Source organism: Acinonyx jubatus, chromosome B1 (genome assembly GCF_027475565.1).
Source record: "Acinonyx jubatus isolate Ajub_Pintada_27869175 chromosome B1, VMU_Ajub_asm_v1.0, whole genome shotgun sequence".
NCBI lineage: Eukaryota > Metazoa > Chordata > Mammalia > Carnivora > Felidae > Acinonyx > Acinonyx jubatus.
This window is the reverse complement of record NC_069382.1, coordinates 27,403,779-27,427,551: the sequence shown is the minus strand read 5'-3', so window position 1 is coordinate 27,427,551 and position 23,773 is coordinate 27,403,779. Positions and strand designations below refer to the sequence as shown.

At 40.0% G+C, this 23,773-nt stretch overlaps 1 protein-coding gene across 18 annotated transcripts in view; it reads right to left on the bottom strand.

Moving 5' to 3' along the window:
- RBPMS (RNA binding protein, mRNA processing factor) overlaps positions 1-23,773 on the bottom strand; it is a 175,430-nt gene that overhangs the window by 53,178 nt on the left and 98,479 nt on the right. For 14 of the 18 annotated variants that reach the window (XR_003426681.2, XR_008295903.1, XR_008295902.1 and 11 more), the window contains one exon: positions 13,219-13,369. The exons of 3 other annotated variants lie outside the window; for them this stretch is intronic. Coding sequence is in view for 3 of the 15 variants with exons in the window: in XM_053216378.1 (XP_053072353.1) it covers positions 13,219-13,369 (151 nt within the window). In the remaining 12 variants the exon portion in view is untranslated. Of the gene's footprint in view, positions 1-13,218; positions 13,370-15,514; positions 15,744-23,773 lie in introns of those variants that run through there. One more of the 18 variants, XR_003426680.2, reaches the window with a different exon arrangement.

Genomic DNA, 23,773 nt, shown 5'->3' with positions numbered 1-23,773 from the left:
TGCTAAACTCAAGTGAGAAAACTTAACCGGGAACTCAGCATAATTTCCTGCACAGAGCTGTTAATGTTTGACCAGGTTGATCTCCTCGACCTCGAGACAGATATTTAATTAATTAACGTTCCTTCACCCTCAGCCACTAATTAGATTATTCCGTTCAAACCAAGATGGTGCTTCTGGCTCCAACTCCACCGTTTCTCAGGACAGCTAAAACCCTAGCAGCTAATGAAGAGGAGGATGATGAAGAACCCGTATTTGCACCAGCTACACGCATTACACCAGGAGCTTGAGATTTTCAGTTCACTTAACTCTCCAAGCAACCACCACTTTTGCTAGGCTTTTCCCCAAGGAAGAGAGCCTTGATTACCTGATATTCTATTGTTACAAATCAGCTATATATTTACTGATATGTAAAATGAGGCCTAGAGCAGAGAATGAAAACAGGCATCAGAGCAGCATGTAATAATATATAATCCCACTCAAATATAAAGATGTGTATCTTTGTATGGCTATTCATCACAAACATTAAAACGGTTATCTCTGGATGGGGGTGGGGTAATTTTCTGCATTCAGTTATAAAATACAGATATTACATGACAAAGATGTTATGCTATTAGAAAACCAGTGACTTTCAAGATGCCTCAAACCTCTGTATTTAAAAGTATAGCTCATTTGTAAAATTGTATGTTAAAAAATACAAAGTAAATACAACAGAATTTAATAGTGTGTGTCTTTAGGTTTAGGAACTTAAAAACATTAATCCCCCCCCCCCCTTTAATCTTTTCCAAGGTTCTTCGGTGAACCTGTATTACATCAGGTAATGAGGGTGTGGTGGGGGTGATTAAATAGTTTGGAAAGGTACTCAGTCCAGATCCATTCCCCCAAGGAAGTTCTCCCAGAATGAATGGGAAACATATTATCCAGCTCTTAAAACCACCACATAAGCAGCTATTCTTGGGAGGGTCTCTAGAGAGTAAGTGGCATAAATAGAAGCCCCTAGTCAAATGGGAGGCTGGCATGTGAGCCTGCAGACCTCCAGGCACTGGAGGGGCACTGTTTTCCTCCAGTCTAGCTCTGCAGGGCTTATGCTGCTGCAAACTTTTTTTTTTTTTTTTTTTTAAATCAATCAACATTTAGCACTTGCTGTGGTTTTTTTTTTTTTTTCCTTTAAAGTTTACTTATGTTGAGAGAGAGAAGGGGAGGGTAAGAGAGGGAGAAAGAGAGGGGTTGAACAGGGGAGGGAGAGAGGGAGAGAGAGTCACAGAGAGAATGAATTCTAAGCAGCCTCCACACACTGTCAGTGCAGAGCCTGATGTGGGGCTCAATCTCATGAACCTCGAGACGAGAGATCATGACCTGTGTTGAAATCAACGGTTGGAAACTTAACCAACTGAGTCACCTGGGTCCCCAGCTGCTGCAAACTTAATCACCTGCCCCAAATCTGTAATAGCTATCTGGTAAATGCAGGTTTCCATGCCCCCAAACTATGGTTCTATCATATTAAAAATTAAAACTTAAATTTTAAAAACATTTATCGACTCATTTAAAAAACCAAGCCCATTACATATTAAGATAATATGTTTTACGAAAAACAACTACATATACCAAAACAAGTAAGGATAAAACTTCAATATCTGGTGCAACAGAAGACAACTTATTATCTGCTTATTATTCTTATTATCTGCTTTTAATTCAATCTATTGCAATCTATTGCAATGTACTGATTGTAGTATATGAAAAAGAAAACATAGCCTCACTGGTGAAATCAGTGATTATTAATGAAATTCTTTTAATGAATAAAACGAGTTGACATTTGGAAGATCAGTATAATTCAGTGACCCAGTATTTTCCAAAAGATCAATGTGTCATCATAAAATCATGCATGAAATGGAATTTAACAACATAAAAAGCTCATGGATAAAGTTTGATTCCACAATGCAACAAATCTTTTGGTGTAATATAAACAAGGAATATCCACAATTAATTGTAAAAGATATTGAAACACTTCTTCCTTCACAAGCTACCTATCTCTGGGAGGCCATATTTTTAAATGAATTAAAATTTTTTTTAATTTCAAATTTCTTTAAAAAATAATTTTAGGGGCGCCTGGGTGGCGCAGTCAGTTACGCGTCCGACTTCAGCCAGGTCACGATCTCGCGGTCCGTGAGTTCGAGCCCCGCGTCGGGCTCTGGGCTGATGGCTCAGAGCCTGGAGCCTGTTTCCGATTCTGTGTCTCCCTCTCTCTCTGCCCCTCCCCCGTTCATGCTCTGTCTCTCTCTGTCCCAAAAATAAATAAACGTTGAAAAAAAAATAATTTTAATGTTTTATTTATTTTTGAGAGAGACACAGACAGAGTATGAGAGGGGGAGGGGCAGAGAGAAAGGGAGACAGAATCCAGAGCAGGCTCCAGGCTCTGAGCAAGCTGTCAGCACAGAGCATGATGCAGGGCTTGAACTCAGAAAACGAGAGATCATGACCTGAGCCAAAGTCAGGCGCTTAACTGACTAAGCCACTCAGGAGCCCCTAAAAAAATTTTTTTTGAGAGAGTAACCAGGCAGCAAGCAAGCACAAGTAGGGGAGAGGGTCAAAGGGAGGGAGTGGAGGGTAGGGGTGTGGGGGGTGGGGAATCCCAAGCAGGCTCCACACTCAGTGCAGAACCGGACGAAGAGCCTGGAATCATGACCTGAGCTGAAATCAAGAGTGAGATGCTCAACCCACTGAGCCAGGCACCCGTTTTAATTTTTAATATGTACCTTCCCCATTTTGTCAAAAATACTGTCAAGAGACGTGTAATCAAGAATGGAGATGGAATAAAAATATTTTTTACTTCTTCATCAAGGACATTCTTAGATGAAACTGGTTTCTTTTTTTAAACAAAGCATGGGACAGTACAGAATACAATGATGACTAGTGCAGTTTGGTGCCACTGTCTTGACATGTACTAAGGTGCCAGTAATTACGCACACTGCTACACAGGGAGAAAAACAAACCACTCTCGTGAAAATAGTTTAGACTTCGGGGACTCCTTGAAAGGGTCTTGGAGACCAACCTGGGGTTTGCAGAAAAATACTTTGAGAACTGCTATACAAGAAAAGGCACCTCTTTCTTTAAGGATTTACAAGTGTGTGAAAAGGAAGAAGGGAAGAAAGAAACAGGGAGACTGAATCAAACTTTAACTGAGAAATGCTCTCTTTTTAATGAGTAAGGAGAGTACACGGCCTTAAAAGAATTAAGTCTATGTTAGCTGTTCCTTCTGGAATGTCCCACTAAATTAACTCCTTTATTCTTTCATTTCTCTGCAAATATAATGAATAATTTGAGTTTACAAAACATGAAAGTTGGGGCAGTTATTTGCATTATAAAAGAATCCTGTGATTTCCAAGGAGATTTGACTTCCTGAGTTCTTAAGGCCTTTGTTTATAGTTAATCAATGATTAAACAAGAAACAAAGCATAATGTTAACAGCCATTGCTAATCAAAGATAGACTACTCATTAAATTGTATCATAAATAAATTGGATCAGATTTGCTGATCTACACAGTGCTGCAATAACTCACCTCCCACATAAAACAAGATATATATGGAAACCATTCTTATCACATCCATTACCTAATATTACTTTAATATTGTTAAACTTAGTTATTAAAATTTACACACATTAAGCAAAAACTACGAATGTGTGCAGGTCTGAGATGACAGAGGCAGAGACGGGCTGTAAACACTGGTGTGGTGTTGTGAATTTGTTTTTTTTTTTAACACAAACAGTATTTTTGCTTTGTCAGAGTGGGACATAAGTGGAAATAAGCATTAATTAGGATATCTTGGTTTCTAAGAGTATTTTGCTGTCCTCACTGACTGCAGTTTTGTTTTTATTTTTCAGAATGTCCAGGGGCCTAAGCACCTGGTGCCCTCACACATATCCTGAGTGCCAAATCCATGTCCTGCCTGATTCTTGACAATGGGCCTTTCTCTGTGATGTGAGAATCGGGCCCACAAATACCTGGCGTTACTGGGGGTGAGAGGTTCAGCGGGTCAATCATTATAAAGTCTCAATACCCAGAATGGAAATCATTGGCATGTTTCTATGAACATCACTTCTGGTAGCTTCAAACTGGTCCACAACAAGGACAGCATCCCTAGACACTCCCACTGTGGAGTTGCTTTGTAGGGAACGGGGGGGGGGGGGCACATGATCCAAGTAAGCACAATCCTGCAAGCTCATCTTCCATACTTTGATGTCCTGGTCTCCTTTCTACCAGGAAGCCAGCTGCCTCCTGTCTCCTCCTGGTGTCCATCTCCTGGCCCCTCTCCTATATCGCTTCCCAATGGCTCTGACTGCCCAAAGACTCCCCATTACTGCTGTCGTCCACAACTTCCGCATCACATCGGGCTCCCCCCTCCCATCAAAACCCTTATCAGCAAGGACAGAGGTAAGAAAAACGGATGAAGGTCTGGGGAGGAGGGAAGCTTCCTTCCTAGGAGCACCACCTCCCCAGCAGGGTATTTCCTAGTGGCATTTCAAGGCATATTAAGAAAAGAATTCAGGCAAGGGCCCTCCTCACCACCACTGAATTTCTTCCTCTATGTTAAGACATTTTATGGTGTCCTTCCATTCCTGTCTCCCCAGTGCAGCTTCCAACAGCTTAAGGAAGGAGAGTGTCTTCCTTAAAACATGAGGCTGCCATGCTCAACAATCTCCATTCTCTCCCCACCAATTATTTAGAAAAAATTTCTCGCCAGGGGGCGCCTGGGTGGCTCAGTTGGTTAAGCCGGTGACTTCAGCTCAGGTCATAATCTTGCAGTCTGTGGGTTCGAGCCCCGCGTTGGGCTCTTTGCTAGCAGCTCAGAGCTTGGAGCCTGCTTCTGATTCTATGTCTCCCTCTCTCCCTGCCCCTCCCCTGCTTGCTCTCTGTCCCTCTCTCTCTCAAATGATAAACATTTTTTAAATGAAAGAAAAAATTTCTCGCCAGGCACTGAAGACCTTCACCACCACCTCCACACCTTCAACATGAAAAGCCCTTAAAAATAATGCTTTTGGTACACAGTCCTGGATGGAAAACTGGTCACAAGTAAGTAAGAAATGAGGACGCTGGGATTATATGCTGTAACCAAACAAAACCAGAAAACCTGACACACCATTTTTTATACATATATGCATAAAATGTAATGTAGAAACGTATACAACATAACGTTAACAGTGGTTATTCCTGGATGGTAGGGAAACATGTATTTTTAACCTTTTACATTTCATTTATGGTTTCCTTCTCTAACAATAAAATGAATCAGGCATGATCATTTTACAAAATGAAACTTAACTATTATTTTATAAAGAGAAGAATTAAGAAAAAAAATATATTGGGGCTTATTTCTCAAATGCAGAAGAGCCCAGATTGTGATCATGTGGTTAACATACCTATCTCCAACTCAAATCTTTTATCTCCCTAAATAACAGACCCAATATCCAGTTAAACAACTCCTCCTATTTCTGTGTTATTTTTATTTTCAAACAATTGCAGGACTAGGTCTCTCAAACCCTTCCTTTATGTCAGGAGCAGGCAAGGTTTTCAATCTCCTTGAAAAGTAATATTGAAGGGGTACCTGGGTGGCTCAATTGGTCAAGCGTCTGATTCTCAATTCTGACCCAGGTTATGATTTCACAGTTCGTGAGTCTGAGCCCCACATCAGGCTCCATGCCAATGGTGCAAAGCCTGCTTATGATTCTCTCTGCCCCTTCAGCACTCACTGTCTCTCAAAATAAACTCAAAAAAGAAAAATAGTGAAAAATTTTCTGCAGATTGCTCATCAATCAGCCTTTTGGGACTTTACAAACAGGGATCACCTAGAGATCATGGAGTCTGCTTAACTAAATTGGTGAGTATTTATGCTGTTTTCATACTATCATGATTCCAAGAGCAGTGTACAGATGAAGTCTAAGGATCTGAAACTATCAATGTAAAACAGAGCTGTAGTATTGCCTCTTGCCATTCATGCTCATTTCCATTTCCATCTGAATGATGGGAAACACTTAAGAAAACTGCCTGCATATCCTCCAGTATAAATCAAAGAAGTCAAATACCCTCCTCTTTGCTGATGATGCCATTATTCATTGAATTGAAATACTTAAACTGTTGAAAGGAGTCACTCTTATTCTGAAATAACTCAGAATGAAGTACACCAAAACTAAATAAAAACGCTATGGTTCAATTTGGTCAACTACGTCAGAAAACATTTTACAGTTAATGCATCCTGATCATCAAAATCTGATGCTTTATAGAATTATACAGAAGCCTGACTTTCACTGAGCAGTGACCTGCCCTGAAATTGAAATCTCCTTAGATGCAGGCATCTGGGGTGTCTAATAAGATCATATTTAGGAGCACCTGGGTGGCTTAGTTAGTTGAGCATCTGACTCTTGATTTTGGCTCAGGTCATGATCCCAGGGTCTTGGGATCAGACCCTGTGTTGGACTCTGAGCTGAGTGTGGAGCCTGTTTAAGATTCATATTCTCTTTCTCTCTCCCCACCCCCCACCTCCCTCTCTCTAAATTTAAGAGATTAAAAAAAAAAAAAAATCATCTTTAAAGGCTTAAATGAGTTTAAAGCCCCCCTAAGGAATACCTTAAAAACAACTCAAGCCAAAGCTCCTGGTGGGCTATAAGTTAGGAGTGTGACACAGTGAGGCCTAAAATGAGCTGTGAGACTCCGGGCCAGTTACTCGACTTCCTTAGGTGGAAAAGTGGTATTTTGGCCACACTGTTCTGAAGGATTAGAATAGTAGGTCAGTAAATGGCTGCTTGCTTTCTTCCCTATCCATTTAATAAGAGGCTGCAGATCATTCCGTCAACAACCTGAATTCCAGCAGCAGGCTGCGCTCACCTGGGACACCAGGCCTTCCGCCAGGGTCTCCCACCACTCCTCCTGCTCTAATTCTAGCGAGGGATCTGTGTCACTATGAACTAGTACCCTACAGCAACGGCAACACAGAGGCTGTGGCAAAGGATTGTGAGAGCCCAGATATTATTTTTGGCCCTACAGGCCATTTAATCTCCCTGGGCATCAGAATTTTACCTTAAAGGTAAAAGGGGAAGTTGAAGGATTCTGAAATTCAAAAACTGGATAGAGATACTATACACCAAAATGTTAATGGTAGTTATCTCCAGTGGACCTGGATGACTTTTATTTTCTTCTTTATATTTTCCTGGACTGCTGGAATTTCTTTTCCTCTGAGAAGCAGAGGAAACCGAAACTTTCCTCTTATCAGAGTAAACTGGAACTGTTTGTTTGTTTTTATGAAATATAAAACACAAAAATCTAAGGAAGTTTTTTTTTTAATTAATTTATTTTGAGAGATGCAGAGACAGAGAGAGTAGGGGAGGGGCACAGACAGGGAGAGAATCTCAAGCAGGCTCCTCGGTGTCAGGGTGGAGTCCAATGCAGTGATTGAACCCATAAAACCGTGAGATCACGATCTGACCCCGAAACCAAGAGTCAGACGCTTAACAGACTGAGACACCCAATGCCCCTACGGAAGTTGCTTTTCATAGCAAAACAGTCTTGCCCTTATCCCCACAGAACACCTGCAACTTTGTCTTTGCCTTCCCTCTCTCTGAACGGCTTGATTAGGTCTTCCTCAGGCCTAGTCACTGGCTTTCTAAATGACCCCACTTGTGGAGAGCAGTGTGGGATACATAGCACCTTGTACTTGGAGGCACCTGCATATTTTCAGAGCAGAGCTGGGAACTGGACAGCACTTTCTTTTTTTAAAAAAAATTTTTATTTTTTAACGTTTTATTTATTTTTGAGACAGAGAGAGACAGAGCATGAACGGGGCAGGGGCAGAGAGAGAGGGAGACACAGAATCGGAAGCAGGCTCCAGGCTCTGTGAGCCATCAGCCCAGAGCCCGACGCGGGGCTCAAACTCACGGACCGCGAGATCGTGACCTGAGCTGAAGTCGGACGCCCAACCGACTGAGCCACCCAGGCGCCCCTGTACAGCACTTTCAAACAGCACATGCTGTGTGTGCTGCCTTGGAAAATGCAGGTACCCTGGCTCTGTTCCATGGGCACATGGAGCTTCAGATCAAGCCCCGGATGGCCCCATCCCACAGAGGCGAAAATTAACAGATTTTAGGCGTGTGGAGTGTTGTCCCCAGAAGCAGAAGGGCACTTGCTAGGCATTTTAGAAGTTTTCTGAACTTTCCTAGGATCTTTTCAGACATGAAACAGAAAATTCACTTCCACACAGCCAGGGTCAGTATTGGATAAATGGGAAATTCCAGTGGTATGGCAGAAATCAAGGAAGTGGTCTGATTATTCACCAAGGGATTATGTGCTTACCAGGTATTTAACAAGAGTATCAGTTCAATAGAGCATTTTTCTTTTTTTTGGCGGGGGGGGGGGGGTGGTGTGGAGGAGAGGGAAACAGAGGAGTGAGCGGTAGAATTTAACTTTACAATTCCTTGCTCTGCTGGGGATTCTCAAATCTGTGCATCAGAATCACCCAAAGAGTTTTTAAAACTGCAGAGCATAAGTCCTAGACCAGACCCAGAATCAGAATCAGAATCCCTGGGGCTGGACTATGGGAATCTGAATTATTGCAAAGTTCTAGAGCCTTTTGAAACTTACTCCCTAAAATTAAAGTTGAATGGGTAAAATCTGAGCAAATGCTCTGTACGTATTGGCTGCCTCCACCTTTAAAGCCACTATGATAATACGGTATGCCACAAGCAGTGCAAACAGACCAAGAGCATGGAGTCAACTATATTCCCCATGTATTGTGACAAAACTTATCAAAATAGAATTTAAATATGTGCATTTTATTGTTTCCCTGTCATGCCTCAATAACAGGTTAATTTTTTAAAGTTCCAAATGAAAAAGCACAAAATAAAAAATCTGTAGCATCTTGATTTTACATGTATTCCTAGGTGCTAGATGCAGAGTATACAAATGCAGAAAAACTACAGTCTCAACTATGAGGAACAGAAGGCACAACATAGATGTTCTTACATGCACATATTAAACAGTCACGGAGTAGTCACTCTTGTGAATGGGGCCCTCTCATGTTAATTAATCCTCACAACCCTATGGGTAGGTGTAACTATTACTGCCATTTTAGAGATGACACAACAGAGAGAGGTTAAGTAACTAGACCAAAGGTACAAAACTAAAAAGTAACAGGTCAGAATTTAAATCCAGGCTCTATCACTTGATGTGCTAGCCTGTTCGAGCTGCCATAACACAATACCACAGACTGGGTGGTATGGCTTTTCTCACAGTTCTAGAGACTACGAATTCTAAGACTAAGGTGGGGACACGTTTGGCTTCTCCTGAGGCCTCTGTAACTTGGCTTGCAGATGGCCTCTTTCTTACTATGTCCTCACCGGCCTTTGCCTCTGTGTGAACACATCCCCAGCGTCTCTTTTTCTTCAAGGAACCCAGTCATATCGAATTAGGGCCCACCCTAATGGCCGCATTTAATCATGTCTTTAAAGACTTTATCTCCAAGTCCACTTGCATCTAGAGCCACTGAGGGTTGGAGTTTCAACATAGGAATTTTGGCAGAACGCAATTCAACCCATAATGCCTGATGACGGTGTAACCTCAAAATTACTGGATCTCCCTAAGGCCTGTTTCTTCAAGTGTCCAATAGTGCTAATGAGAATCCAAGGAGATAATTCATGTGAAATGCTTAGCAGTGTCTGGCACATCATTTTACAGATGAGAACAAAACTCAAGAGACGGTGATTTGCCCTGTTTTCAGCTCTAAAGTGGAGTTCTTACCCTATAGAACCCTACTTTCCTGTACAAGCAAATGCATAATCCAGCAGAATTTTATATAATTTATAAAATTTTTGTATCTCTTACTTCTTGCTTTCTCATGGTACTTTTCTTACTTTATTATAAACAAGGGAATAAGTTAAAACTTCATTAGGGAATTATTTCGTTAGTAAAGTATACTACACTTTCCTGGAACCATATAGGACTTTCATTCATCGTCTCTCCTAATTTACAAAGAGAGTTAGCTATAGTCACAGTGATGATACCTCAGAAGATCAATATTTACTTTTAACTATTAAGAAAGAAAAGCAACTCAATGCTTTTTTTAAAAAAATTAAGATTGTACTTTATGTTTGCCTGGTACTCTACATATTATATCCATTTAATCCTCAACACAATCTTAGGATCTTGTTTTATTGAGCTCTCCTAACAAGCACGTGAGGAAGGTATTATTCCCATTTTATAGCTGAGGGAACAGGAGGAGCACAGCAAGGTTCAATGTTTTTCTTTAAGGTCACAGAGGTTCACAATGACAGGCAGAACCAGAACTCTTACTGACATCTTTGAGTCTAAGACCAAGGTTCTCTATTTCAGGCCACTATCTGCCTTGGCAAGTGCAGTAGCTAGTTTTCTCATTTCCCATGCTCTACACAAACAGAGCAGGTGCTCAGCAAATAAGGCAGTCTGATTTGGGGCAATCTAGACTAAGCTGTAAAAAATCTTTGACGTCCTTTATATGGGCCAAGTTTCCTGACAACTTTGACCACCACCAATCCCTTGGACTAATAGCTCTTTTAAGGAACCAACCAGTCTCCTTCTTCCCCAATATTTAGCACACTGAGTGCTCATTAAAGTTCAACAGGTATCTGAGAAATGAGAGTTCAAGCAAACTGTTGTGTAATTGAATCTTGCACATTCTTCCTTTAGTGATGACAAAGGGCACTTTTCAGCCACAACTATATAAAAACATCAACAAAAAGAAACATTAAAAACCTCTCTGTTGGGGCACCTGGATGACTGGGTTAAGCGTCTGACTCTTGATTTCAGCTCAGGTCATGATCTCATGCTTCATGAGCTTGAGCCCCAGGTCGAGCTCCACGCTGACAGTGCAAAACCTTCTTGGGATTCTCTCTTGCGCCCGCCCTCCCTCCCTCCCTCCCTCCCTCCCTCTCTCTCTCTCTCTCACAAAATAAACAAACAAAAAACCTCTCTCACAGTCTATAACAGAGAAGCCTCCAGGGTTTTTCCAGGCCTCCTAACAGTGGTTGAACTGACCACCACACCTTGAACACCAATTACAGGCACAGTGCAATTGGAATCACCAGTGAAGAACCACACCATGGTGTTTTTAGTCTACAGCATGCTCTCAGGGAAAACAATTTGGCATATGTGACAGGGAAGTTCACGATTCCCAGAGGGAATTGCAATGGATGATAAGGTCAATCTGAGTCAGAGTGGAATTGCTGTTCATCAAGGCCCCTATGCTGTAAACGGGAGCTATATTAAGAGGTATCATGACAACTTTTATTTTCTCAAGAATATACTGGTGTGTGGATTTTTTTTTTTAGCTTCAAGTTTGTTTTGCCATGGCAGCCCAGGCAAGTTTTGCCTGTGCCATGGAAACTATCTGACCACTTCTGAGCTGTTCTGGATACAGGGAAGGGAGGTGGGCAGAGCTGGCCAGAGTGGTGTCCTAAACTCCGCTTCAAGCTCTCTTTCAACTTCAGAGACTTGTGGATGTCCACTTTTTCACCTCTGTTGCTTCTGTGTACCCTGTCGTGAACTATCACCTCCCTGGCTACCAATTTCACAGAGCTTTTATAAGCAGATTAAAAAAAAAACTGAGGTCCCAGAACAAAAGCATTCAATGAAGAATTGAAAGGATAAGTATTGCCAGCATTACATTTGCTGTCTGAATTCATCTTTTCAAAGCACTCTTAGATCTGAGGCAGCAAATTTACTAGAAAACTAAAGAGATATTCCAGGTTTCCTCTTCTAAATCAAGGTATCTCACAAATACTTTTTCCTGACATCTAAAGAGAGAAGAAATCTCAGAGGGAAATGAAGAGGCATACAAATAGAAAACTCTATAAATGGCCAAACTAAAATACTAATCTATCCACTTATAACTGTAATTAACATTTATTAAATACATGCAATATACAAAAGGTACTGAACTAAATGCTGTAAGGACACAGAATCATTTAAGAAATGTCTGCTCATCTTCCTGTAGTGCATCTGTACCATAAGATGAAACTTGTTTAGAAAAGGTTTCAGGTTTCCCTAGGACATGGAAGAACAAAACTTTTTCTCTATTATGACTTCTGGCCTGACAGAAAAATTTTAGAACACACTAGGGGGAGAAAACTCTTACCTGTTAGTTTCCACTGACAAGCGGCAGCATTCTCAAGAGTTACATGGCTACAGAATGACTATAACTTCCATAATAACATAATTAAATCTGACACACACATGACATGGGGGGAGAAGGAAACTCACGTGCCCTTCAATTTCAGTAAGAAAATTTGAAACGTACCGACAAGGAAAGCAGGAGGAAGATCAAGATCATGTGGTTTGGAAAGAAGATCAAGAACGATAGGGCAAAAATATTCCAAATAACAGCAAGTCACTTGGGATTGCTTGAATGCCCTGCCATATTAAATCACATATGGCTACAAAATGAAAGGAAAAGCTAAGGCCTATCTCACGCCTCACTTATGCTACTGATTGAGTTTGAGAAAGAAAATTAAGACAATCTTTTCAAGTTACTCAATCAAAGGCAAAACTGTAGGCTGGCCATTTAAGGGAATAAGCTCATTAGGTGGGGTAAAACACTTGTTTAGCAATTAGTGTCCTTGTACCCAATTAATTTACAACAGGAAGTCCTAAATTTCCTTAAATTTATCAGTATTGGTTTGCTAGAACTGATTGTTCCAATATATAAATTCTTTGTGTTTACTTTTCCCTCTGGATTTATGGGCTCAACTGTTCTCAAAACAGAACTTTTTAATATCTGCTTCTTTCACTTTTAATATTCTACTTTCCCAAGCCACAGAACTGATGTTCTTCAACAAATGAAGTAAAATGCCGAGAACCAACTCTCATATCCAGGGATGGGGGAATAAAGAAGGGTTTATACCCTCAGGCAAACAGAAACACCCTTACAATAAGGTCGAGATGACATTAAGGAAATATACAGCACTTCAAATGAAATTTTGTAGTAGTTACAGTTCTAATCCAGCTGAACCACCTTTTAGGGCAGCCAATCATAAACAAGATTGCTGTATTTGGAATTAAGACAGCAAGAATAGACAGCCTCTCCACAGAATTAGAAAATGACACTCAGCCAGCTCTATGTCCTGTGGTATAATTTCACATGCAGCACACCAACAATTCTTGGTTATTCTTTTTTTTTTTTTTTTTAATGAAAAGTAGATTGACTTACATGGCTCTCTGGCAATGAACTGAGGTACAGTGTTGGGCAGAGGAGTACTGGGGTTTGGAGTCCCTACTAGTTTGTTCTTGGCCATCTTCGTGTTTGCCTTAGCAAACTCTAGTCGTAGTGTTTGCGGAATTTCAGGATCGAAGCGGATGCCCTTTGGAAATAAAGAACAAATGGAAGATGTTTTCATTTCCTTAGAGTCAAACCGGAATGGTGACAAAATAAACACACCAGTAAACCCTGGCCTATCAGGAAAAAAAGGTCAGCAAGAACTCATTCTCACTACTTACACATAATATGTGAAAATCTGTAATACAACATGTCTAGAAAGTCAGGGGAGATTTTGTTTACTTAATTCAAAAATTTAGTTACATGTTTTTTCAACTATTTCTTCTTGAACAAAAACCTTCAGGATCAAGTTTTTGGTTTTTTTTTTCTTCTCCTTAAAGTTTGTTTATTTTTGAGAGAGAGAGAGAGAGAAAACGAACGAACACAAGCGGGGGAGAACCAGAGAGAGGGAGACAGAGGATCCAAAGCAGGGTCTGCACTGCCAGCACAGAGCTCAACGCGAGGCTCGAACTCACGAACCATGAGATCATGACCTGAGCTGAAGTCAGATGGTTAACTGACTGAGCCACCCAGGCGCCCCCAGATTCGAGTTCTAAATATGGACCAGCAAATTCCTAGTAGAGTTAAAAACCTCAATTAATGGCTACCAATAAGAATAATTAACGTAAAGCTCTGTACAATACTGGAAATCACGGAGACCCAGGCTCTGACAAGTGTTCTGATACTGATGTAAAACAGTATTATCCTTCAATGCCTTAGTTTAATCACCTATAAAGAAAATTCCCCTCCCTTTCTAACTAGAGGGCTTTCATAATAGTGATACATGTAGTACTGAGTTATTAAAACAGAAACTGAGATTAAAGATTTCAATGTAACTAGTATCATTTAATTCCAGTTAGCTAATAAATTTACATAAAGCTTTACTGTCTTGAGGTGGTAACGTCCCAGTTTTGATTATAGCTGGCTTACTAGCTACATGGCTAGAGACAACAGATTATATGGGCCAAAGAGAGGGTAGTAATTTCAATTACCCTTGACCCTATTGTTACAGTTAACCTAAAACAAAACATTCAATAAATCACAAACATTATAAAACACAAGATTTAGGGCAAGATAAATCTCTTTTCAAACCCTCCTACCATTCAAGAATGCCTCTGTTACTAATCATAACAAATATTCTCCTATCTATTTTCCAGTGCTATGCATTCTGGATCCCAACAACAGTAACAAAAAGATATCCCAGTATAGTATATAAATGTGCGTCTAAAACAGGCTCAGGTCCCACATCTGTCTGCATGGTATGCCCTGGAAAGGGGGTGGATTTCTGAAAATGAGTATCCTAAGAACACAGGTTTTCCATTTAGTGTACATGTGAGCTTGTGGGTCCCAAAGGCCCCTTTCTACATAATTAGCTTGAAAAAAGAGCAATTTCCACAAGAAATTAGTAAGAATCTTTGACTGTAGACCAGGATGAACAACTCTGAGCTTTACAGGTTCAGCTCCAAAGATGAGACAAAGAGCCTGTGACTGGACAGTTAACTGCAGTAAGAGAAATAAGGGGGGAGGAAGAATGAGAGCTCCTCAGGGAGATACAACAAAAGCCACAGAGCCCTGACCTACAGACATCCTGGAGTGGGTGGAATTTCTTTGTGAGCCTGATTTGTCCATTCTCTGAGAAGAAACCAACTGAAGGTAGCAACAGGGGTGGGCGGGAAGAGAAGGAATCCACTCTGTACAGCCCTAACCACCAACAAAAAGCAAAAAGGGGGGTGCCAGTTGTAAGAAAGGTAAAAAGAAATTCTTTCCCTAACTGTTCTGTTTTTATTTCATTTTAACTTAGGAAACCTCAGTATTATCTTGCCAAACACATAAATGAGGAAAAAGAGTAAGGCCACATTCTGAAGCAGAGTTTGCTTTCATCCGCTTCCACGTAAGAGCATTTCACTCTATCAAAGCTAGTATCACAACAGAATAAATATTTCCAAATATGGACCCAAAGAGCTGTGGTCTTTGCTGAGAGACAAGTGCAGTCCCGGGCTAACGGTATGCTGTGCCTATTTACACAACACCCCATCAGCTACACATAGTAACAATCTGCCAATCTGCCATCAATTTCAGGGTGTCCTCCCTGGCACTCCACTCCACCAACCTTCCTGCGAAGAAGGATTTTTTTTTTTTAAGCCGACTTTTATTGTACTTGCTGCTTCCCGAAGAAGGAACTTTCCTAAACCTGAGCACTGTGGTCCAGGCCATTGTAGCACGAGAAGAGCATCCTGGGATCTCTCAGTGGTCCTCTGGAACTTCTAGCCTCAGATAATGAGGCTGCACATCTGAATTCCATGCCTCAGCTCTTCCACTGGTGCTCCAGAGTCAACAGAGGCTCTGCACAATATGCTTGCCTTTTACACCGCTTGGACTGATGGCTTGTGTCCTAAAACATGCTGAATTAAGCCTCCCCAACTCCCTCTTCATATCCCTCCTCTCTGTGAGCTAAAATAACACCACCATCATGTTCCAAATCAAAGTTCCAGCTCCTTATTTAAAAAAAAAAAAAAAAAAAAAAAAAAAGGCAAGCTCAGAAGTTAAAATGACCTAATTTGTTTGGCAGCTTATTCAGAGGCCGGAGGCTTAGAATACAAGCCACATTCCTCTAACATCTTTAGCAGCAATACCATATTTGGTAATCAATATCCTGCTCAGCTCAGTTTCTATCCAGAGGGATCAGCCAAGCCAAAAACATTTTAAATGTTAAAGGATGATGGGGGGTTGTGGGGGTGGGCAGGGGTAGGGAGAGCATGGAAATGGAAGGAAACAGGGGAGAAAGATAAAAAAAGAAGAAGATAGATAAGGAGACCTGAAAAAATAAAAACACCTTGTGCTTTTAATTAAAGCCTAATAAGATTATTCTCTGGCCAGAGTGATTTCACATTAAATGCTGTAGGTGAAGATTACTGCCAAGTCAAGAGGGGACTCTGCCTTTCAAAATCAACTTTTTCCTTTCTTGTCTATAATCTGCCAAAACTCTTCTCATAACAAAGAGAAATCTTCTTACACCTGTAAATGGTATCTTATTTACATGGTCACCAGAAGGGAGAGTTTCTGGGTATCAATATGATATCAATTTGAGAATAAAGCTACTCAGAAGCCACCCAATCTGATGGACTACACGGACAGCCAACAATCCCTTCAAGGACGGTGACCAAACCAACCCAGGTTCACCATGAACTACAAAGGTTGAAATCCCTACCTAGGAGGTACAAAGACAGTGCTGACAAATAACGTATCCTTAATAGTCTCGTATTCTTAAGAGTCTACCAGGGCAGTTTCAACTCCTATACTGTGGTGTCCCGGACTGAATGCTGAGGTCCTGCCAGGATTCATATATTGAGGCCCTAACCCCCAATGTGATGGTATTGGGAAGTAGGGTCTTGGGAGGTAATTAAGTTTAGAGAAGATCTTAAGAGTGGGCCCCTAAGATGGGGTCAGTAGTATACCCTTAGAAGAGGAGGAAGATACACCAGAGATGTCTCCAAAAGCACACACCAAATAAAGGCCACACAAGTACACAGTGAGGACTACAACCAAGGAAGAGGATTCTCACCAGATACAGAATCTGCTGGTTAACATGATCTTGGATGTTCTAGCCTCCAGAACTGAGAGAATTAAATGTCTGTTGTTTAAACCATCCCAGTCTATGGTATTTTGTTATGGCAGCCCCAGCTAGTTTGCTAACATGCTAACAGTTTTCTTTCCTGTGCCATAGTTTCTAAAATATTTCACAGTATTCTTTCTGAACATTCTGTGGCCTCATATAGATAAATTTCCCCTTTCCCATCAGCCAATCTCCAATTCCACCTTTTCCATCACCACAGGTCACTCAACCCACAGGAACAGTCTTCTTCAACTGGTGTATGGCCTGGTATTTGAGCACTAGAAGTCCTAAGAATTCAATCTCAAAAGCTACAGAGAGCAATTAGTAACTCCTAAAGAAAATTCAGATTCTGCATTTACACACTGTAATGCTTTAAATTCAAACTCAGTTATTGCATTCAGGAATTGAAGGAATTATTTTAAAATACCCTTTTTCTCTTTCTCTTAAATGTAAATGAAACCTAACTATTTGTAAACAAAAGTTAAAAGATTTTTCTGAATTGTGGGCTGAAATCTCCCAATGCAAATTTGTGTTTCCTATTTAAATTGGATTAAGATTATAAGTAAATCAGAGAGCTTAAAAATGCTATTGCTCAAAAATTCTATCAAAGCTCATAATCCTAAAAGGATAAGGAAAAGGCTAGTATATAATACACAGAAGGAAATGGGCAAGGTGAAGTTACCAAATCCTGAAGACTCAAGCCTCTAGGGATAAAGAGAGTCACTGTTAAATGAATTTCTAGGTCTTCCAGTGACTTGAAGACGAAATGGAGAAAATACTAATTGAATATGCACAAAGCCCACATCCTAAGTAGCTCCCCTATTTCTCTAGCTATTGTGATACTGGCTTCTTGTGTATACTGCCTGGTACTGGAATGATTTATTGGCTGCAAATCATGGATTTGGGACCATACAGGTACAACATCTTCCAACTCCTTAGTACTGTCACTGGTCTTGGACTAACGTTATCCCACATGAGTGAGGATAAAGGTTAGGAGTTTAGGGGCGTGTGGGTGGCTCAGTCAGTTAAGTGTCTTACTCTTGGTTTCAGCTCAGGTCATGATCTCACAGTTCGTGAGTTCAAGCACTGCAGCGGGCTCTGTGCTAACAGTGCAGACAGAGCCTGCTTGGGATTCTCTCTCTCCTCTTCAGCCCTCCACCTCTCAAACTAATAAACGTTAATTTAAAAAAGAAAAGGTTAGGATGTATTCACTGAATAATGGGAAGAAAGAGGAAAAGAGCTATTCTAGAATGATTAGGATATCCTTAGAGACCTTTCTTCATATTCAATGTGTGGTCCTTGATAGAACAAAACAGATGTAAAAGACCTTTTGTGGAAAAATGGAGAAAACCAAATACAGAATGGGCATAGGTGGTATTTAGGAATTGTCAATATGTGATATTATAGTAACTTAGGAAAATGTCTCTAGCTTTTAGTACTAAAATACAAAGACTATAATGACAAAATGTAATGATCCAACATGCATTTACTTAGAAACACTTAGGAAAAAAAGATGAAGCAAATGTGGCAAAATGGTAAGTTGGTAAATTCTGGTGATGGGTTAAGAGATGTTCATTACTATATTCTTTACCTTTTGGTATGCTTAAAGTTTCATGATAAAGAGTAAAAAACAAAACAAAACAGAATTTGACCAAGCACATAAACCTTGTTATGTGTGAGACAAAAGAATAAATGAAATTAAGTTTCTACCTTGAGGGAGTTCAGAGGTCACACTCTGGTGGTGGAGCTGTATAGGTAAACTAATGGTTAAACAGATAAACAAATGTTTATGGCCTTGTGAGAAACACAGCCAAGGCAGAAAGTGACTGGGGAACAGGGGAGGCAAAGGCATCATAGAGGAAGTGATGGAAGAGCAGAAATTTACCAGGTGGCAGTCCAGGAAAGGGCTCAGCAAAGTTGTGTGTGACAGGATGTAGAGAAGGGTTGAGTATGTGCATGTACATGCATGCGGGGCAGGGAGATAAATGACTGTACAAGCAGGCTAGGGTGAGACCACAGGACCTTTCGTGCCATGAGGAAGAACTCTGGAATAGGAGTATAGCTGAGATGCTGAAATTTTTTAAACTAACTAATACGATCAGATTTAGTAGATCCATGATTCTCAAACGTTAGCATGAATCAGAATCATCTAGTTGACTTCCTAACAACAGAGTCCCACATCTCCAGAGTTTGATTCAATAGGTTTAGGATGGGACCTGAGAATCTGCATTTCTAACAAGTTCCCAAGCTGATGCTAATGCTGCTTGTATAGGACTATTTGAGAATCACTGTAGTGGAGGGTAACTCCAGTAGTGAAAGGGCAGCTGAACTGAAAGCAGACACTGGAACAGACCAGACATGAAGCAGTTAGAACAGACCTGGAAAGAGAGGGTCTCTGGGATGGCTGCTTGGCTTGCTGGTCCTTCTCTGGGAGGGCACCCAGAGGCCAATGTCTGCTGAGCCCTTACATCCTTAGCAACAGCTCTGACCATTCAAGGGACAGATGCTGTCCAAAGTGACCATATGTGTTTTTTTCTTCTGAGGATTTCAACCTTACATATTAGAAACATAGAAAATGGGGGTGGGCTGGCGTTAAGTCACTGTAATGGTCTCTTCCTCCAGAAAAAGTCTCCAAATTCCCGTCACTGAGTGAGGTCTTCAGAGCCCTCCTGATGCCTGACGGAGTCTTATTTGGTACATCCTTCAAATCTGTAAGCTACCAGCTATCCCAGTATCTTTACAAATAGTACTATTAAAGTAAGTCAGTTTGTCAGTTCTTGATGAAGAGTTTAAGGGACAATGAAAACACTCATTTAGAAAAAATACTGGTAACTAATGAGGCAAATCTGTATGTACGTATACACACACACACAGAGATGTCCATAGCAAAAGAAGGTTAAAAAAAAAAAAAAGATTGTCAACAATGTTTAATGGATCTGGGGGTGGGGAGAGGAGATTATATATTTGTATGTAAACACTTTATCTGTGTAAGCCCATGAATGTTCATGGTGAAAGCAACTAACCTGTTAATAGTGGTAACTCTGGTGGTGATAGCGGGAAGAAAATATGTTTTGTACTGTTTAAGTTTCTTACAAATACGTTTAAAGTTATACATCTGATAGATTAAAAAGAAGAAAGGGAGAGAGCTCACAGAAGTGATTTTCCAGGGAGTGCTACAAGAGGCAGAGCAGAACCAATACAAGACATCCTAGCACACAGCACTCAACCAGCTATATTAGTGTCTTATTTTTTTTTAATATTTTCAAATAACTTCAGATTTATAGAAAAGTTGCAGATGTAGTACAAAGAATTCCCATATGCCCTTTGCCTAGATTTCCTCCACATAATTTTGTTTCCTCCCTGAACTGTAGAAGAGTAAATTGAAGCACGATGCCCCTTTACCCTTTACAGTTAGATTTCCCAAAAGCAAAGATTATCTGTTTTCCTGATCCAGGATCTAGTCCAGAATCATACACAGCATTTAGCGGTCATCTCTTTAACTCTCCTGGAATATCTTCCTCTGTCCTTGTCTTCTGAGACCTTGACATTTTTTTTTTTTTTTTTTTTTTTTTAAGGAGTACAGGCTATTTTGTTGAATGTCCCTCAATTTGGGCTTATCTGATTTGTTTCTTGATTAGATTCAGGTTATGCATTTTTGGCAGGAATATCACAGAAGAGATGTGTCATTCTCAGTGCACCATATCAGGAGGTACATGATGTCATTTTTGTCCCATTACTAGTGATAACTTTGATCACTTGCCAAGTTTCTCCACTAGTAAGGTTACTTTTTTTTTTTTTTTAATAAAGATCCCATAGGGAGATACTTGAGACTATATAAATATCAGGTTTCTATTAAACTTTCACCTACTAGTTTTAACATCTATTGAAAACTCTTACCTGGGGCAATCATTACTATTGCAGTTGCCAAATGGTGATTTGCTAATTTCATCATTCCTTCAATATTTATTTTCTACTCTAAGGAAAAGCTCTTATGCTCCATTTATTATTCATTATTTGTTCACTCATATCAGTACTGATTCATAGCTTATTTGATTTTATAATTTATAATTACTATTTGTTTTGGTACTCAGATTGTCCCAGATTTGTATGTACGTACACACACTCACACACACAATTTTCACATCTGTATCTATTTCTCTACATCTATTCAGATATATTAAAAAGACAAGTTTGTATTGATAGCTCCAATCCCAACCTAACACCACTGGGTTAATTCTAGTCTTCCCTTTCCATATTTCTAACTCCTTCACTGCATCCTAGAGAGATTATCCACTATACATTTACTTATTTGCCCAATACAGGAAGGCACACTAAGTATTGTCAGAATTGCTGTAATAGTATTAACATAAAAACAAACCTGTTATAACTAAAGTTCAATATTTACAGTTTTTTGACCTTTAGTCTACAAGTATATAGCCAGTATGTATATTCAAGAGTTATTTGGGTAAGTTCTCTCCATTCCCTCCCGCCTTCAGTGTGATTATATTACTCATCTGAAATACAGTCAGATTCACTTATTTTGGTATTTTATTTTATCTATGTATTCATAGCAGGTTAACTGTTTTTACCACTTAAGTTAAAGTTGATTCAACAACCCATTCATCAATTTTATATATGCAGGCCAAAAAGCAGAGGACCTAGCATTTTAACATCCCGCTGCCACCTGTTATGACTTCCTGATATACTGAACCTTTAAAACAAAGCATTTAAATAACCAAACATTTCTAATCAAATTTATTGTAGTTAATTTTTAGTTTTCAACTTCTAACTGAAACATGTTGAATGTTTTTAAAAGGGGGCAAGAGAAAGGAAGGGTAAAGATAACTGGGGCTAAAATTGCTGTAATCAACACCGCTGCTTTTATAAAAGGTCGGTGAAGTTCATGGCCTGAAGCCGGCGGAGGGAACATTCTCAAGGCTGAACTGTGTTCAATGCCTGGTTTCTCCTGGTGAGTCGCAGCCTGAAAGCCTTTACAAAGTCCCAATACAGACAAATTCAAATGTTTTAAGATTATTCCATTCAGTGAATGATATGAAAACTACTGGCAAGTAACAGGCCCCCTCTACCACTCATTCCATGGTCAGTGGATGCTGCTCTCCTCTGGAGGACAGTCACAAGTAACCCAGTTCTTTATTTAAAAAAAAAAAAAAAGGTCATTTCCTATCAGAATCTCCTAGGCATTTCACATATACTCCTTTCTGACCAAGTAATCCAGTGGATCGGATCGGATCTGTATTGGATGTATTAGATCAGATAAAACGTCTGTGTTTTTGTTTTTGTTTTTGGTCAAAGACAAGTAATAAAGTAGCAGCAATTTAGTAAGATTCAACTTCATATGCTTAAAAGAGATTCCTGGTTGATTCTAGTAAGTTTTTTACTGCTCCTTTCTCCACACCCAACTCCAAATGAAGACCCACTTCTGCTCTAAAGGAATGTGGGGCATTAAGAAAACCCTGCCCAGCCAGGCATCTGTGCGGAAAAGGAGAAACAAGTGCCTGTTAAGTTACAGGTTTTAACCAATTCATTCAGACTTGCTAATACAGAAGGAGAATAATCTGTCACCAGAAACTATACATACAATAAAACCTCAGTGCCTAAAAATCCATTTTCTTTTGTAACAATCTGCTCAGTTCTTCCTTAGCCTTGAGAAACTTCTGACCTTCACAAATGAAGTCAGTGAAACCCCCATCTTGTGTCCAGGAAATAAGAAACCAGAGGAAAGGAGCTCAAATTAAGGTCAAACTTAGTAGTTACCGCTCTCTGACCTCATAATCTAATCTCGGTACCTGGATCTTGTCGTCTTCTCCCCACTCCACACCTCCCTCCTTATCTTGGTTTCTGGTACCAAACCACAGATCTGAGAGCTGGAGTTCTGATGTTCCTCTTCAGGTTTACCCAAGCAGTGACCCCAATAAATCTTCAGAGCTACGTCATAACCTGCTGTAATAAACTCTGAGACTCAGAGCTCCACCAGGTGGTAGCTGATCTACCTGGTCTCCACTGCTGGCCATGCTCACTGAGCCTCAGTTATACCTCTTTATGCTTTCATTTCTCTTTTTGAAGGTAGTGATTATTATAGCACAAGCCAGAGGAAATCAGTATGGTGGGACCAGGGCATGGCGTGGTGGGGATGGCGGGGGGCATGGGGAGGGGGGGGATTGAGTTCCTTCGAAATTTTCAAGATCAAACAGAGAAGCTGAAGATTGCTCATGTCTGTAAACAGCAGTACATTAAACAGTATCTATGGAGAAGAAGAACCAATTTAATTCTCAGGAGTAACTAGAGACTGGCATACACCATAATAGAGATGAGGTATAAGCTTTGTAAAGCATTCATATTCTAATTTATTGAGATCACAGATTTGGTAGAGTATTAGTAACTATCCATTTTCTCAGCAATCTTTTGGCTTCTCCCAAAATTTAGTGCTCCAAAACCAGTTTCCACTGCTACAAGAACAAGCTGATAAAGAAGCTAATAAGTAGGACAAGCTGATAAATAAATGAGAGAATGATTCTTATTACCTAAACGTTGTACTCCAAAGATTTCCAGTCATCATGGTATGTGGGGAAAGATATGGCCAAGAGATGGACAAGCTGGAAGTGGCTTAATTATACTACACTACATTAGAATGATTTTTCATCCCACCACAAAATGTATTCGAGTCCTTTCTTTCTAAATAACCCAATACTGGAATCTATTTTATTTATGACTTCGGTTTCTATTTAATGTTAATTTAACTAAAAATTAAATGCTATTCTGAAACTTATTAGAATATCATACGCTATTCTTAATAGCTTTATGAAATATAATTTACAA